This window comes from Arachis hypogaea, chromosome 2, assembly GCF_003086295.3.
Source record: "Arachis hypogaea cultivar Tifrunner chromosome 2, arahy.Tifrunner.gnm2.J5K5, whole genome shotgun sequence".
NCBI classification, from domain to species: domain Eukaryota; kingdom Viridiplantae; phylum Streptophyta; class Magnoliopsida; order Fabales; family Fabaceae; genus Arachis; species Arachis hypogaea.
In genome coordinates, this window is record NC_092037.1 from 14921468 (window position 1) to 14939962 (window position 18495).

The following is an 18495-nucleotide window of genomic DNA, read 5'->3' on the forward strand; positions in this document are numbered from 1 at the left end:
TCATAGATAACATATCTTATATAACTCTGAATGATGAACACGAAAATTGGAGAGTATGGTAGTTTGTATCCACGATAGTTGCCTTCTTGCAACGACGCCTCATAGAAAGAAAAAGAATTGTTGTAAAAGCTATCAAATGAAAAAGTAATTAGTAAACGAATGATATTTTCTCCTAGCATACATGGTCTTTTACGGTGGTAAAATAAAAATGGAAGGAATTAAAATTTATATTTTTATATTAGGAATAGAATTTGATATTTATCCTAATAAAATTATTATTATCATCAATATGAATGGATTAACAACTTGCCACTAATAAAATCATTGAATAATGAATAAGAATTAGAAAGATACCAATATAATTAAAATGAATATAATTAAAATGTTTAAAAATATTTTCGATTGATAATTAGTTTAATTAATAATGCATTAAATATTAATTTTATATAATTATAATAAAGATATTTCTTAAATTAGTATAATTATACATTATTTATTAAAATAATTAAAAATATTTTTGATTAATAATTGATAAATAATTTAATAATGCATTAAATATTGATTTTATATAATTATAATAAAAATATTTTCCTAAATTAGTATAATTATATATTATTCATTAAATGCATTCATTTTAGAGAAAAAATGGGTTTAGGAGAAAGTGACACCTCCCTTTTATTAGTTGGGAAAAAACTCAATTTTAGTATATTAAGTAGAAATTATTAATTAAAATTTTTTAACCAAAAAATATAAAATTATATTTTTACATATTTATTTTACTTTTATTAAAATAAAAAATTAAAAATTTCGATTAGTTAGTAACAATTAGCGGAATATAGCTAAACCCATTAACCCATTGAACTATTGAAGCATAGGGAATAAACCTGAACAGTGGACAATTGTCTATTCTTTCTAATCTCGCCGACTCCAATCGTCGCCGTCGCTACCGCCGCTACCGCCGCCCTAAGCCACTGCTGCTAACCTGCTTTTACCGCCAATTCTTCCGTCTCTTCGAATCTCTCGTAAAAAGGTTTGATTTTCCTTTCATGCATTTCTATTATCCATTTTTTTGTTTCAAAACCCCATCACAAAATTACGTGTCTGGTTTCCTTTCTTGTTTCTTAAGTTTTGAAGATGAAACTTAGATTATGGTTCCGCGTCTGCTCCAAATTTAACAACCTACCGTGCAAATTTTCTACAAAAAAAAAGAAAAACATTTTGTTCGAGTTAGTTTTGTTCTCTATGGTTTTGTTGGAATGCACGCAAGGTGTTTGATGATTTGCCTCACCGAAGAGATTGAGCTAAAAACAGCAGCTTCAGATATTTATTGATTTATTTTGGTTTTCCTACAAACTAATGAAGCCAAGTTGGTAAATTGTTGAAGCCACTTTGCTCTGTGTTCTGCTATTTGGACAAACTTGACCCTCTGGACTTGGCACCTAAATTGAGGGATTTCACTTTGATGAGTGGCAAATCAGGGAAATTATAGTTGATAGCATTCTCACTTACCGGATTCTCCACTCATCAACATGAGATCTCTACTGTCTTTTGTCTTCATGGATACACAGCACTAAATAATTATGAGCAAATATCATTAATTTTTTTTCTCCAAGTTCACGTGATAGTTCCGATAATTGTATTTAAATTTGTTTCGTCGATTGATAATTGCATCTAATTTTGTGCATATTTAACACGTGCAATAAATTCGTGCATGTAAATTCGTTTGATCGACTTTTGAGTTTTGAATTGTGTATGGTGAATCATCTGCTATATACATGGAGCATAAAAGTAACAACTATGGTTCTGACTATTTTGAAAATATAGTTGCCTTCTATTTGATGCACTCTTGAGATTATGTTCATGTCTGAATTCTGTTTCACTTTTGCTTTGAATTGTTGACTTTGAAACTAGCAAAGTTAAGTTGTTGCCTTAATTGTGCTGAGTACTCAAGTTTCACTTTGACCTTATACTTCTTTCTTGTGGTTTAGGACAATAAAAAATGTTGTCTTCATTATCTGTACTAACTGTTTTCATCTTTCTTCATTGATCTAGATGGCTGGACTCTCAGGATTTAGGAGCCTTCCTCCCAAAGCTAAGAATTTGGTGGTTGCCGGGGGTTTGACAGCATTTGTCTTCGGAACGTACTACTACACGATGAGAGCTGTTGGAGGTACAGATGAACTGCAAGTAGCAATAGATAAATTTGAAGCAGAGAAGAGCAAGACAGAGGGTGATGGTACTAGCATGCCATCAAAGGTCTAATTTCTTTTTGCAAGAAAAACAGTAGTTTTCTCTCTGCTTTTACTACTTTGTGTTAAGATAAAGGCTTTAGTTGTTTTACATGACATGAAAATGTTAAAATGTGATATTGAACTCAGTTGTTATCAAGTTTCATGTATGATAACTAAGTGGTAGGGAAAGTATAGTATAACTGAGATTCTCTTGTTGGATTGTGAAGAATTTATGATGAAAAGCCAAGTTGGGGATTATGATGCATGTAAAATAAACTTTGCCACTGCTTTCTATTGTATGAAGCTGGGGCAGAATGGCATTACAAGGTTAAGATGAAAAAAATAAAGCACATTTTCTGTTTATGATTGTGTAGTGTTGCTGAATAAGATTGTGTGATGGGTTAAACTCCAAATTCTATCGATGAGTTTTGCAAGTTCCATTAAATTCTAGCAATTTTACTTTTTAGAAATATATTGGCGGCTGAATATATTTGAGCCATATTCCACGTCCAGAAAAGATCAAAGTCAAGGCAGAAAGAATGCGGTTCTCATCTATTTTTGCATCAATCAAGTTAATTCCTAATAATATAAATGATTTTGTTAACATTAATCTAGAACGGAAAGGGCATCTATAATCTAATCTATAACTCCTATTTACAAATTACGTTAACATTAATCTAGATGACTACTTAACCTGAACTTTGTACATAGCAGCAAGTTTATCCACTGAAACCTGACCCCAAGGTTGGATGTAAGAGTTCTCGACGAGCTGCAAAACAGACAAAAAGTATTAATTATATGGGAATGGATATTGTTACTCCCATTATAATGTCACTTTCTTTTTCTATTGTTAAGCAAAAAATATTATTACCTAAAAAAAAAATTCAAGCAAATAAATATAAAATAATATTATTGTCAATTTATGTTATGTTAGTTTTAAAAAATCAGTTTCAATATATTAGGGAAGCTTTCAATTGTAAGCAGTTTTAATAAAAAATGTAACTTAAAAAGTGCAGGAAACAGTTACAAATACTAAACGGCTATTTAAGTTTGAAAACTAAATAGAATTTTGGACAAATATTATAATCAGTTGAGTTCTTCTGTAAAAATACTTGAAAATCCAAAACCACTCTTAATCTTCCTGCCACCATTATAATCAGTTCAATTCTTTTGTGAAAATACTTGAAAATCCAAAATCACTATTAGTCTTCCTGGCACCACAGAGTAAAATTGAAAATTTGAGTAACTCATTTGAAATCTAAACTCAAACTTGTAATCTACTTTTTATTTTAAATTAAAGTTTTTTATTTTTATTTATTCTTCTTCATCTTTTTTTTTAATTTCTGTATTTTATTTTGATTCCAACCACTTGCATATTTTTTTATTTTTAATTTTACTTTCAAAATTACAACTGAGACCTTTAGACACCCACAAGAATAATCGTTGCCGCTCTTTGAAATAAAATTGTGAAACAAAACTTGAAAATTGTTCATTTATTTATTGTTAACAATGGAACGAAAAATCGAGTAAAATAAATTGGCACGCTCGATGGGACATTGTCAATAGATTGTAATTTTGTCAAAAAAATATCAAATTTGCAGGAAATTACGCAACGACAAATTATTTTTAGGTACTGAATTGACATGTTAAGTTCATCCACAACATCTTCTACTTTCAGTTATGAAAGAGAAAAAGAAATTGAAAATAGTTTTATACCTCACACTACAAAGACTACCTTATTCTCGGTGAGGCATGATGGCATTAGCCATACCTATCATGGGTTAAGTGCATCTCATACAAACACTATGGGCTAGTCGTCTAATGATTTGCCACCGGAATTTATTCCCTCCATAACGACACAAGGTTTGATTAATCATGTTTACTCACCAATTCAAAACTATGTCTACCAGAACTTATGTGTCAATACTATCATGAAAAATTTTTTAATTTGAGGTTCACAAACTTTACTTGGTATATTGCCTACTCCTTTAAATGTGAGTACAATAAGAGATAATAATTGTTTTGCTATTACCCAAAATACAAGTCCAGATTTTTCTAATATATAACAAATATTGTCGTCAGAAAGCTTTATGGTTAATGTAGATATATTAAAAAATTTTCATCAGCAGATAAATAAAAATCATTATAATTTAACTAACATATTGACTCATCGTATGACAAAAATACTTACTTCTTTTATTAAGTCAACTAACAGTAAGTATGATCTAACAGTAAGTATGATCAATTAATCTATAAAATAAATCAAATTGCTAAGATAATTAGTATGAAGGAAAATCAAAATGATTTCATTGAAGTACAAGAGATAAATATAGAACAAAATCCTCCTAAACATAATATGCATTTGGATAAAGAAGATCAAAATGATGGTAATGTAATAAAAGATTATACTGGACTACAACAAATTATTAATGAAGTTGTTGAACAAAATGATACTGGGAGCAAGAGGTCAATCAAGTTGTTGAACAAATTCTGAAAAGATTAGAATTAATGTTGGATTTGAAAATTAACTTCAATTTATGTCTCCATTTTCAAAATTTATCCAACAAACTGAATTGCCTAAAAAATGGAAGTTGCCTAAGTAATTAGCTGCATTTTTTGGAAAAGATGAAGAATCGTCAATAGAACACATTACTTGCTATACTGTAAAATCAACAAGGTAGCGTCAAATGAGTATTTAAAAATAAAATTTTTTTTCTCAATAACAAAAAATGCCTTTACATAGTTTTCTAACTTAAAATAAAATTCAATTCACTCTTGGAAGCAGTTAGAAAGAAATTTTCATAAACAATTTTTTTATAGTGAATTAAAAGTCAGTTTAAGTGATTTATTCTCCATCAAACGCAATGTAGAAGAATCAATTAATAAATATTTGGCTAGATTTAGAAACATGAGAAATAGATACTTTGCTGTAATTTCAGAATTTGAAATTGTCAAAATAGCTATAAATGAATTTGAATTTGGAATTAGAAAGAAGCTTGTAACTCAACTTACAAAAAATGTTAGATAAATTGAATATTTGAAAGCTTAGAAAAAAGCAAAATACAAAGAGATGATAAAAAAATTGAATAATCACCAAAGATCTACATCTCATTGAATAAACTATGTAGAGGATAATTATAAAAAAAATTCTAAAGTACAAGGTAAATAGTTCTTTTTTTTTTTTTTGCAAATAAGAGATAACTTGGATAATACAAAAAATATGACAAAAAATAATCTCATCTTCTTTATTTTTCTACTGTCTTTCATCTTTTTCTCTTTATTTTTATTTTTTCTTTTCTCTCTTTTTTCTCTATTTCTCTATCTCTTGTCTCTTTCTTATTCACCAAATCTTCTTTCTTCGTTTTTTTCTCTTCTTTCTCTATTTCTCAATCACTTTTCTCTTTTTTATTTATCTTAATCTTCTTTGTTTTTTCCTCATATTTTTTATCTTTTAAATTTTTATTTTTTTATTGTCTTTTAGTTCTAACTATTTTATTTATATTGTTATGGTATTCATTTTTTAAATATTCATCAAGTTTAAAATTATGGACAAAAACAAACTCATTGACATTTAAGTTTGTAATTCATAAGTACAAAAGGTTAAATTGACTTAAAAATTTTGTTAAATCTATTGGCATTGGAGTCAAAACTATTAGAATGTTAATGTAGAGATTTCATAGAATTAAAAATTTTATCAAACAATCTAATTGACACTTAGAGCTTAACATATGAAAAAAATGACTTCACAAAGTTAAGATTATGTTATTTTTGAGGTTAAAAAAATTGTATTAGTTAACAATGTCAATTGGAATAATAAAAAGGTATGTGTCAAAAAATCTCAACTAAAATGTCAAAATGTCAAGACAAAGATTAATTAACACATATTATTGTACCAAAAATTAAAACAGATATCATTGCAAATAGATTTTTTTCAGTTTTTTTAATACTTGAGAAAATGAATTGAAATATGATCTCTTACCTTTAATTTTTTAAGTAAGATAAAAAATAAATATGAGAGAGAGAACAATAAAAAATTAAATTTAATATTAGACACCATCCAATTTTTTTTTTACTAAAAAAAATACACTTCCGATATCATTTGATATGCTTACAAGCTTCATACAAAAGAATAAATTTCACTAACAGTTAAGTATTTAACTATCAATGTAAAAGCTTTACAGATTTGAGGATTTTGTTAAGTCTATTAATAGTTTAGATTTGTCAAGTAGATATATGTCCAAAGTATTAACTCAAAGACATTTGACACTCTTAATTTATCGAAGTTAAGATAAAAGTTAATGGGAGCAGTTAATAAACAACTGAATTTTTTTTACTTTCAATCATTACATGTCTTCTAATAAAAAATCTTGAGACATCATATTAGGCAAAAAATATTATTACTTAAAAAAAGTTTTTTAATCAAATAAATATAAGATAATATTATTATCAATTTATATTATCTTAATTTAAAAAAATCAGTTTTAATATATTAGGAGAAACTTCCAATTAACACTAGCAAGCAATTTTAATAAAAAATATAACTGTCAGTGATAATAATAAAGCGTTGAAATAAAAAGTGTAAGAAACAGTTATTAATATCAGCAACAGAGCATCAAGGGGCAACACGTGCGAAATGGTTATTCAAGTTTAAAAACTAATGAAGATATTATAGGAGTATTAGGTTAGTCTATAAATAGAGTTTTAGACAAACATAGTAATCAGTTCAATTCTTTTAAGAAAATACTTGAAAATCAAAAAATATTCTCGACTTCCCTGGTATCACATAATAAAATTGGAAATCTTGAAGTCAAATTTGTACTCCATTTTTATTTTTGATTAAAGTTCTTTACTTTTAATTGTACTTCTTCATCTTCTTCTTCTTTTCTTTTTTAATTTTTACATTTTACTTTTTTTTTCTGGTATCTTGCATATTTTTTTGTTCTTTATTTCTACTTTTAAAATTATAATTGAGACCTTGAGACACCCACAAAAAAAATTATTTTTGCTATTTGAAATAAATTATGAAATAAAATTTAAAAATTGTTAATTTATTTATTATTAACAATGGAATAAAAATCGAGTAAAAATCTATAATTTATGCATACATATAATGTAAAAAAAATAGTGTGAAATTGCATTATCAAAAATGAGAGTTAAATTACATTTGATAAAATTGGTAGATATAATGAATTTATGCGATCAACAAACACATCAATATAATAAAAAATGGAAAATACAATCTGCCCCATGATCCTTGAAATGACTCATGTACTTTAGAATGTGCAATAATTTAACTTCCTGGAATTACTAAATAGTGAAAAAAATAAAAGTGAAAATAAAAATAAAAAATAGGCTAAATCTTCTTCTAAAACTGTTAAAGAATAACTGTGTTAATAAAACATATCATAAGAGACAAAGAATAATTTTAGAGAAAAATATTAGTAGTAATTTTTTTTCTTTCTTTTTGTGACACCTTTTGATAATTTTACAGTGTCTAATTACACATTTTAAAGTTTAGGCCATAAATTTGCTCATAAACTAGAATTTAGGGATGTAAAAAACATTTTTCCTGACAAAAAAGAAATGTAGATGACAATTATTAAACCAAAAATAATGTGAAGAAAATGTTTACCATCTTTGAGAGTCCTCATAAACGTCAATTAAGGCTTCAGCTTTGTTACAAAAACTGTGTTTTAGTGATATCACAATGCTCTGAAAACCACAGTCACCATCAGCATCCTGACTAACACTTGCACCTTCACAAGATTTTGAACGAATAAATTCAACAACCTTAATAACATTTAAGTTGTCCAAGGTAGCATCAACTTTATCCAATGTGAAAAATGGTGTAGGCTTGTAGTTGAAACATGAAACAATATCAGAACTATGTCAATGGAACATGGAAGCAAAAATCTCAATGGAATTGCTCTATATATGCTAGTATATTATTGCTTGGATGAATGCATAGTGAATTTGATAAGTGCCTTAAGACAAAAAATATTACTCTCCTTAAATACAATATCAAGCATTTTATATTATCTAATATGAGACTTTGAACACCCTATAATACCAAATTCCTATCAATACACCGCCCCTGGTGTGTATACTCAGGTGTAGCCACTTTACTACAAGATATTAGTATGTGCCGCGGAATTCCTCTTAATTCAAGATTATGATACCATTGTTAAGTATTTAAGAAAAATAAAAAATTACACTTTAAAAGTTGGCTGTTAAGAAAAATATTTACTCTTCTTAAATACAATATCAAGCATTTCATACTACTCAATGTAAGATTTTAGGCACAAATAAATTCATGTCACTTGCTATGTTCTAGTGTTTCTATTTTAAAATAATTGTCAATCTAAAAAATTCAGCCAATAATTTTGAAATTTTCTTAATAAAATATAAATTTTAAGAAACATGAATATTCAGATCTAAGTCTGCACCTTTGTATATAGGTAGATGTACAAATAACAAATAAAAACAATTCTATACTTATAAGGAAAACAACAATGCAAGTGCAGCAAAAGTTTTTTTTCCACACCAGATAAACAAATTCCAATTTTTCAGATAAACACATTATTAATTGGATTTAATTTAAATCTTATCAATTAAGATATCTCTAACTTTCTCTCAAAAAGATAAAACAGTTACTTTTATTTTATCTTTTATTTTCTCTCTCATCGTACAGAAACGTCAAGTCATCATCATTATTATCACACATTCATCACTTTCTCTCAAATCTCGACAGTGTATATGTATTTCTTTGACACCAATTTTCATCGCTTGTGTCAGTCTCAGTCAAAAGTTCTCCTTCTTCTGATTCATTAATAATTTGTTTTGGCTGTTTGCTTGACTCCGTCATTTATCAGGCATTCTTTGTTTATTGACGTTCTCTTTTCTCTTTCGAATTTTTTTAACTCCTCAATCTTTTGAATTAGGCCATGTCAACATTATTTGCAAGAGAAGGTCCATAGTAAAAAAATTAATTACATTTACGTATGTATCTATACCAATTTTCGAACTTGTTCTTCCTTTACTACTTGTTTAAGTGCAGTAATAGTTCATTCTCTCGTCCATAGTTCAAGACTGCTAGTATAATCCCTAAAGTCCCCGTGTTTGTTGGTATGCAAGTAAAGTATCTGCACAAAAACACACGAGTAAATCATCACTACCTTTCAAAAGAGTTTAGATATAACGAGGGATGTGACTCAAATTACCAAGAGATCAAACATGCATCCATCGATAGTCTTTATGTCATCTTCCGTATATTTTCTTATCCCCTCCTTAACACAATCATAAATGTGTCTGCCCCAAAAAACTCGCATTGGATTACACACGTCTATTACGTCCAGGATGAATGATATCGTAATCTACTTATTACTGGTAGTAAACAGGAAGGCTTTCATGAAAAATATTATAAAGTAGCGTCGGAACTCCTCTTTTTTCATATCGGTTGCAACTGAGTATCTTTTTTTGGTTTCCCACGGTATCCCCCAACCCAACAGGTTAAGGACTAATCCGTCGCAGATCTATACTCCATTTAAGGGTCTGCCATTGGCTAATGGGTTGCTGCATGCACAAGGCAGAAAATAACTGAGTATCTAATTACATAGTTCTTAACTTTTTTTTGGATTCTACCTTCAAAGGTTTCTATGAGCTGACGATGATTTTTCGGATCTAACTTTGAAAAGCTATTAACTGTAAAATGGAAGCACAGGGATGAGAGGAATATTACCAGAGAAAAGAAACAACTAGCAGTAGCTTTACTATACACCATAGAAGAAAATATATATGCATTTTATATTAATTATATATTTTAGGTATTACCTTTTGCAGAGAGTCCCAATGCTCGACTAATCAAATGTGCATTAATAGATATGTCTCCGGTCTCAACTTCCATATGCATTCAATCCTCTTATTATATGATCACGCTAGAAAAATTATCAAATCTTGGTTCATCGACCACCTTAGAATGTGCTTCAAGCATCTAAAACTTATGTTCTCAACCTCTTGGTATTTAATCAGATCTTTATGTATTAGATGCTCCATCATATCCGCGATAACAATTGGAGAGCATTGTGTATCAAATATTTTCTTAAAGATCGACACACTAATTAATTTATGCTATATTGTTCATGTAGTGCTAACCTCGAGAGTTCATAAATTGTAAAATAAACTATCTTAGTGTTGTAGGACTTTTTGGTTTCTTCGGTCTTCCAATTTTTTTTTTGATATTTTTATCATTATTAGATTCATCAAGCTTGTCCATAGAAACCTTATTAGTTGTTGCTTTTTTTTTCTTTAGACTAATACAAGTATGTTTTTTTATTGGTATTGTGGCTTTAGACTGCATATTAGATACAGGATAAAACTAGACTTAAATACACATCCAAAATTATAAAAATATACACTAAGTATTTTATCAACACATTCAAAACTTATGTCAAAATGATAAAGTTCAGTGTTCACATCATAAGGTTAAAAATAAAATTTTGACCATAAATACATCCAAAATTAAATAACCAATATTAACACATCTAAAACTAAGTATTTCCACATCCAAATTATATTAATATTGCAAACTCTAATTCAAACAGAGATAAAAAAATATTAACACAAACACATTAAAAAAAACATAGATGCATCTAATATTATGAATAGATTAAAAAGATAAAATCTTTTATTAAACAAAAAAGTAAAAGAAAAAATGGCAGACCAAGCACTATAATAACCCGGAGAATATGAAAAAGGTAACAAATCCAGAATCTAATCAAACAGAATAGTAAAAAAAATTTATCAACACAGACACATCCAAATAATTGAGACACGTTTTCGATGCAGTAGAAGCAGCGACGTAGAGGAAGAGCGCGACAACAAAAATGAGCGCAGCGTAGAGGAGGAAGAAGCGGCGACGAGGAGAAAGGCGGCACGGAGGATGAAGCGACGACAAGGATGGTGAACATGGTGCGGAGGAGGAAGCAACAACTAGGATGATAAGCACGATGAAGAACGAGCTAGGCGTGGGACAGCTGAAAAATGTGAGATGCAGCGGGTTTTGCTATTTGTAACCTAATTCAAAATATTTAAGATTTTATGTGAAATGTGTTACTATTTAAAAAATTTAAAATTAATTTAAAAATTTTAAATTTTCGTTTTATTTAAATTATTTTTTAAATTTGTATTAAAATTTAAAAAAATATTAAATATATTCTTCTTCTTCTTCGTCTTCGAGAATTGCTTGTAAATGGTCATCTTCGGGAACCTCATATTCAATTGCAAATAAAGGCTACCAATTTGCGAATTATTGCAAGATAGAAGCTGCACATGTTTTCTTGATAGATTGTAGTTGTGATTTGAGGCTTTCAACCCTTAACTAAGAAGCATCAGCGAACTAATTGAGTGAAATGTTGATCAATCTTATTCCACATTTCGTGGAAAAAAGTAAGTGCACTAATCAGTTTATTCTTGAAAGTAGTTGACAATGAAATCATGTTAAAGGTGTAAGATCAGAGTTGTCAAGTCCTGAAGGTTTCGGATTAGTAGTTAGCCTAATTAGTGATGAACTGTAATGGAATCTTCGACAGATCAAAGTGATCTTCCTTCCATACTGAGGCTCTCTATCTTAGGCAAAATGTGTCAATGTTGAATAGTTTGTCATGTGAGTTTATCAGCCGATAAAAAACTTATTAGTTGTATTATTAAACATAACAATTTTCATGATCAAGGTGGAATAAGTTCAAAGAAACAGGACGAAAAAATGAATGAAAAAAAAAACAAAGATTTTGAGACTACATTCAAGAATTTACATGTCACATCAGTGAGTTGCTATATACATTTGAATTCTGGCTTTACTTAAACAAAGTATTGAGCAAATTAAATTACCAATCATATGTTCTTTTATGGTCCAAATTTATTTCCTTAGCTTTTGACCACCTTATAGAAGGGATATTTTTTTGGTGACTTCATAGAAGAAATATAGCTACACAAAAATAGTTTTTGTCTGGACTTTTCTCTTAAATAATAATAATAAGGGTTAAATACTTTTTTCGTTCCTAATGTTTTGGGTCAAAATCAAAATTGTCCCGAACTTTTTTTTGTTATTAAAATCATCTTCAAAGTTTAAAAATGCTTTAAAATCATCATTTTTCATCACCATCATCCGTCTCCTCACCTTCCTCACTCCCACCACCTCTACCATATCCACTGCCACCATAACAAAGGGAGGGGCTGCCGTTGGGTTGCCGCTGCCACTGGGTTATCATTGCCGCTACAAGGTCATCGTTGGATCACCGCTGTAGCCGCTGGTTCATCGGAGAAGAGAAAGAGAGAAAAGCGATGCGAAGAAAGGAGAGATGGGTTGCTGTTATAGGGCCGCCGTTGCTGCCGCTGGGTCGCTACTACCACTAGTTCATCGGAGAAGAGAGAGAGAGAAGCGATGCGAAGAGAAGGAGGGACGGGTTGCTGCTACTGCTGGGTCGCTGGTTCATCGGAAAAGAGAGAGGGAGAGAAAGAAAGTGAAGCGATGCGAAGGAGGTGCTGCTACCGATGGTTCATCGGAGAAAAAAGAGAGAGAAGCGATGCAAAGGAGGGAGGGGTTGCGGGTTGCCAATGATGTCGCTGCGTCGTTTTTCGCCGGCGAAGCCTTCTTCTTCCTCTTCTTTTTCTCGCCGGCAATGTTGGTGACAGTGGAGGTGGTGGGGTGAGGAAGGTGAGGAGGAGGATGATGAAGATGAAGGGTATTTTGGTCCAAGAATTAGGAAAATGATGATTTTAAAGCGTTTTTAAATGTGAAGGATGATATTAATAATGAAAAAAGATCGGAGATGATTTTGATTTTAACCCAAGACATTAGGGACGAAAAAAATACTTAACCCTAATAATAATAAAGGAAACGACAGACCAACATCCACCCAAATCAACACTCGTCCAACCTTAATAGAGGTCGAATACGATAACTTAGACTTAACTCTACTTATCTAAATAAGTAATTAACTCTTTCACTATTTTTTATTAATCTAGAAAGGAGATCTCAATAATTTTCCTAAATAAAAGGGAACGATAACCCACCATCAAAGGCGGAACAAATTCTAAAAGGTGGTTATTGACTCTACATCTACACTTATAAATGCCCTCACATCCTCATGTATTTTTCGAACCCAATCTACTAAAAACTTGTTTAAAATCCTTACTAACTTAAGAATCGTCCCTTGTAGGTACCACCCCCACCTATGCTCACAAACAACTTGGACGGATTCATCCTCATTGGAAAAGACATCGGGCAAATCACTCAAAAGTGTTTGGACCTCATGTTCAAGCCCAAAGCAATCCAGTTTCAAGTAACCCTCGGAACAATTTTTATATTTTATTTTAAACTTATAAATTTAATGAAATAATTTAAAAGATAAGAATAAAAAAATGTTTAATAATAAATATAAAAATTTTATAAGTTATTTAACTTTTACATATAAAATTTATAAATTTAAATTAAATAAGATATTAAAAAATTAATTGTAACAAAATTAAGATAAATATTTACAAAGTTATAAATTAACTATTTATGAATATTATTCATTTATTTTTTTAATAGTATTTAATTTGAAGCAGGACTAAAAATTTATATTTAAATTATTTTTTATCTTCATGCATAATTTTAATGGATAAAAAATATCTAAGTCGCAATTTAATATAGTACCTTAGAACAGAAGACACTGTCATTACTTTTTACATTAGATTGTTACTATATAAGTTTTAAGTTTGCTTTATTATACACATTAATTAAATTATAATTTATTATTTTATTTGATATATTTTAAAATTATGCAATTATACTATAAGAATGATATTAGTTTTCATCATCTAATGTAAATCTTCTTACTATTTTATTTGTCATTTGAATATTCTTTATACGGTTATTTAAAGTGAAACATTACATAAAGACAGATAAAAAATTTTTAAATTCATCATCCTGATTTTTTTTAATTCTCTAATTGTGATTCTTTGTGATTAGTTTATTCTCTCTCTCTCATTTTAAAAATCTCAATTTTATTATTAAATTATTTTTTAAAATTTGAATATTTTAACTTTTTTCATAATAATATTTTTTAAATTATTTAATATATAAAAGATCATATCTTTTTATTTATTCTAAAAATTAAAAATTAAATTAAATAATATTATTTTTTCTATAATAAGTATTTTTAAATTAGCTAATGCATAAAATGTCAATTCTTTTTATTTATCTTAAAAGTTAAAAAGTTAAAGTTAAATAATATTCTTTTAACGAAATTAAAATAAGGGTTAAGTATGATTTTAATTTTAGTTCCTAAAGTATAGCCAAAAAATTTTTCGTCTTCAATCTTTTTTTGTATATAAAATTGTCCTTAAAGTTTAAAACCAAATTTTAAAATAATTCTTTTTACTTAAGTATTAAAATTTTGGACCAAATTACCCATAAAAAAATATAAAATAAAAAAAGAAAAAAATAAGAGAAAGAGAGTGTTTCTACTCCTGCAAAGGGAAAGGGAAGAAGAAGAAGCTGTCCACGATCCACCTCTACTTCCACTTCTGCTGCCACCTCCGTACGATTTTGGTCTCTAAAATAAAAACGATTTTAAAACTAAGTTAAACCTTAGGGACGATTTTGTATGTAAAAAAAGATTAAAGACAAAAAATTTTTTGACCTATACCTTAAGAATTTAAATCGCACTTAACCCTTAAATAAAACACAATACAAATAAAGATCTTAGAAAAAAAAACCTGTTGTTATGTACGAGAACATTATGATTTTTTATATTGTATATCTTTGTATTATAGAATAAAGGTAGAATTTTATATCTTCTTTTTGTTTTTTTTTTCTCTTTTAATAGTTATTCATTAATAAATGTTGAATTAACGATTCTATTTACTGTATTTCAATATTTTTATTTTATTTACACTCAATAAATTGTCCAAATTCAAATCTATTTTTTTAAACCACTTCTTAATCACATGGTTGAAATTGTTTAAACTCAAAAATTTTAAATCCTAAAGTTTGCAAGGTAAAAAAATACAATAAAATAAATTAAAAATCCTAATAAAATAAAATAGTTTAAAAAATAAAAAAATATATAAAAAAATAATATTACATGGCCATGAAATAAAAGAAGAAAGATAAAAAATAAGGGGACTGCTACATACAAGCAAAAAAGGCCTACAAGTGTTACAAGTTGACCCAGCCCAAGATAAAGACACGCGCACTCACTCCCTTTGAATGGAGCGTCAGTGCCACGCGCATAACTCAACCGTTACGCTTCGCAAAAGGCGCTCGTTATGGCGCACTCTTCCACTTCTCCTTTGAACAAAACACAAACCTTCAAACTTCGAGCAACATTCCAAATCGAAAAGATAGAACTCGTCGCAGAGATTAGCAGAAACCATCAACAAAAGATAGAACTCTCGATCAATAATTTCAAGAGAAAACGAAGAAATATTACTCAAGGTACATTACTATTTTACTCATCTTGTAGATTTTTCACATTTCAAAATCGAAGAACTAGGTTTTACTGTTCTTCTACGTTCTTCTAGGTTTTACTGTTATTCTTGTTCTATCTCTTATTTTACTATTTTTAATATTCTTCTTGTTCTACGTTTTAATGGTCTTCTTGGTTCTAGGTTTTACTGTTCTTCTTAGTTATTCTACGCTTTACTGATCTTCTTGTTCTAGTTCTTCTCGTAACTGATTTTTAGGAGTATATTGCATAATTTGTTGGGTGTATATGGCATAATTTGTTGGATGTAAATTTCTGAACTGATATAGTGTAATATAATCAACTGTTGCAACTATTCTGATATTTCTTGTCCTTGTAATATTGGTTGTTCTTGGGTGTATATTGCATAATTTAGTGGGTGTATATGGAGTAACTTGTTAGGTGTATATGGCATAAATTGTTGGGTGTATCTGATTCATATCTATGGGTGTATCTGACTGATATATATGGGTGTATCTGAATCATATCTATGGGTGTATCTTACTGTTATCAATGGGTGTATCTGACTCATATATATGGGTGTATCTTACTGATATCTTTGGATGTATTTTTCATTTTAGAGAAAATGGCAGCGAGAAACCAACCTGGAAGAAATGTAAGAACAAATATATGTCTTACATGAAATCAGTTTTATATAATAGAATTATATCTGACTATAATTTTATTTTTGTTTATAGCAAACAAAAGACCTTAAGTGTGCAACACATCTCTTAAGTGATAAATTCAGAAACATGAGTGAGGAAAAGAAAATAATTGTGAGGGATTTGGGATTCGGTGGCTTGATGCACATCCCACCACTAAGAGTGCATCACCAATTTTTAAGGGAGCTGGCTAACAACTTCAAACTAGGGGAGAACAGGCTGGAAATGGGATACGGTTCTTTTAAAATAACACCAAGAAAAATAGGTGATGCGCTTGGCATCAATGCAACAGGTAACTCGCTAAAAATTATAGGTGTATATTAATTGATGCTTGGGTGTATTTGAACCGACTTTGATACTTTGTTGTTTTCCTTTTTGTAGGAGATCTATTTCCTCAGAAAGTCGATTATAAGAAACTTTCTGAGGATGACAAAGTAATTTTTAGAAGATTCCAGGGTAAGACCCTCAAAAGTCTTACAGATGAGATGATGGATATTGGCGTTGGTAATGAAGAGGAACGCCTAATGTTCAAGAGGATTTTCATCCTCTATATACAGATGGCGTTCCTTTTACCAATGACAATAAACAAAATCTCGCCTGTGCACCTGGCCCCAATTTTTGAGATGGACAGCATAACGGAGCGAAATTGGGGGGCATGTTTTGACCTTTATCGTCAAGGGCATAACCGACTATAAGGAGAAAAAGAAGAAGGCAATTGATGGCTGCCTCTTTGCTCTGATGATAATTTACTTTCATCTTTCTAAAAACAAAGGCAAGAAGAGGGCTGAAAGACCGCCAAAACCCTGGATTGCCAATTGGAGTAAGGAGGAGTTGGTCAAAAGAATGAGTGTAGAAACAGAGGAAATTTTGGTAAGTGAACATAATATGTTGGGTATATTTTATTTACCTGAATGCTGCTAACTAAAATATCTAATGTTTTAGGGCATTGTAAAGATGGAAGAAACAAGAGAGAAAATGAAAAAAATAGAGAAAAAAGAAAAAAAACAAGAAATAAAAAAAACAAAAAAAGGAAGGCGAGTTCAACATCGTCTTCAAAGACAGAAACAACTGACAGTGATAGTTCTACCTCTGAGTCTGAGACTCAAGAAGACTCAGAGGATTCACCAAGAAAACAACCCAGCAAAAAAAGAAAAAAGTAAGTACCATAATTGGGTGTAATTTCTTCGTCGAGTTGGGTGTATTTTGTGGAACTATTTGGGTGTATTTTGTTTATCAAGTTGGGTGTATATTGTTTATTAGGTTGGGTATATATTGTCGATCCAGTTGGTTGTATCTTGTGCATTCATTTGGGTGTATTTTATATCTTTAGTATGTTCTAAATAATGATTGTTTGCCTTCCAGAATGGACTCCAGAAAAAGAAAGAAGAGTCAAGAGGATTCAGATTCTGATTTAGAATCTGAATCAAGTGATGAGTAATGTTCTGAAATTATTACTCCTTTCTTTTGGCCTCATTATAAAGATTTCATGTATTAACTGAAGTGTCTTTTATTAACTTATAGAAGCGAAGAATCATCACCAGTGGAGAAGCAAAAGAAAATGAAAAAGACATAAAGAACACCAAAAAAGTAAGCACTTCTTTGGATAATATTCTGTGATAAAATTAATTTTTTATTTCTGATTCATACTATTTTTTTCCACCTAGAACACAATCCAAAAAGAAAAAGATTGTTGTTGAGCATTCATCTTCTGAAGAAGATCAATACAATGATGGGTACAGTACCTCGTAAGCTATATTACCGTCTATCATCATAGTTATTTTTGTTAACATCTTCTTTTATGAATGTAGTGAGAGATATGAAATAGAAAGTGAAGATCTAGATGAATTATTAAGGGGAATCGATGAAAAATCTGCAGCAGAGGGGTATATCTTGTTGGGGTGTATATTTCAGATTTTAGTGTGTTTTCTTTGCTAATAATTGTTTCTTGTTTCGCAGGCAGAACGAAGCTGACCTGCGATCGACAGAAGGTCTCTATGTCTCCTCTGAAATGTAAGAAGCTTTATTTAATAAAATCTTGTTATCATGATTTGGGTGTATTTTGTTGATCAAGTTGGGTGTATGTTGTTTATTAAG

General features: G+C 29.5%; 1 protein-coding gene across 1 annotated transcript; it reads left to right on the plus strand.

The window, feature by feature from the left end:
- Positions 1-855: 855 nt before the first annotated feature.
- LOC112738885 (uncharacterized) lies at positions 856-2594 on the plus strand. Its single transcript, XM_025788942.2, has 2 exons — positions 856-1030; positions 2053-2594. The coding sequence occupies exon 2, from the start codon at positions 2053-2055 to the stop codon at positions 2260-2262; it is 210 nt and encodes a 69-aa protein (XP_025644727.1). The 5' UTR covers positions 856-1030; the 3' UTR covers positions 2263-2594.
- Positions 2595-18495: the final 15901 nt, after the last annotated feature.

Excerpts from the sequence above, each read along its gene's own strand:
- LOC112738885 (XM_025788942.2), top strand. The coding sequence starts at position 2,053 with ATGGCTGGACTCTCAGGATTTAGGAGCCTTCCTCCCAAAGCTAAGAAT.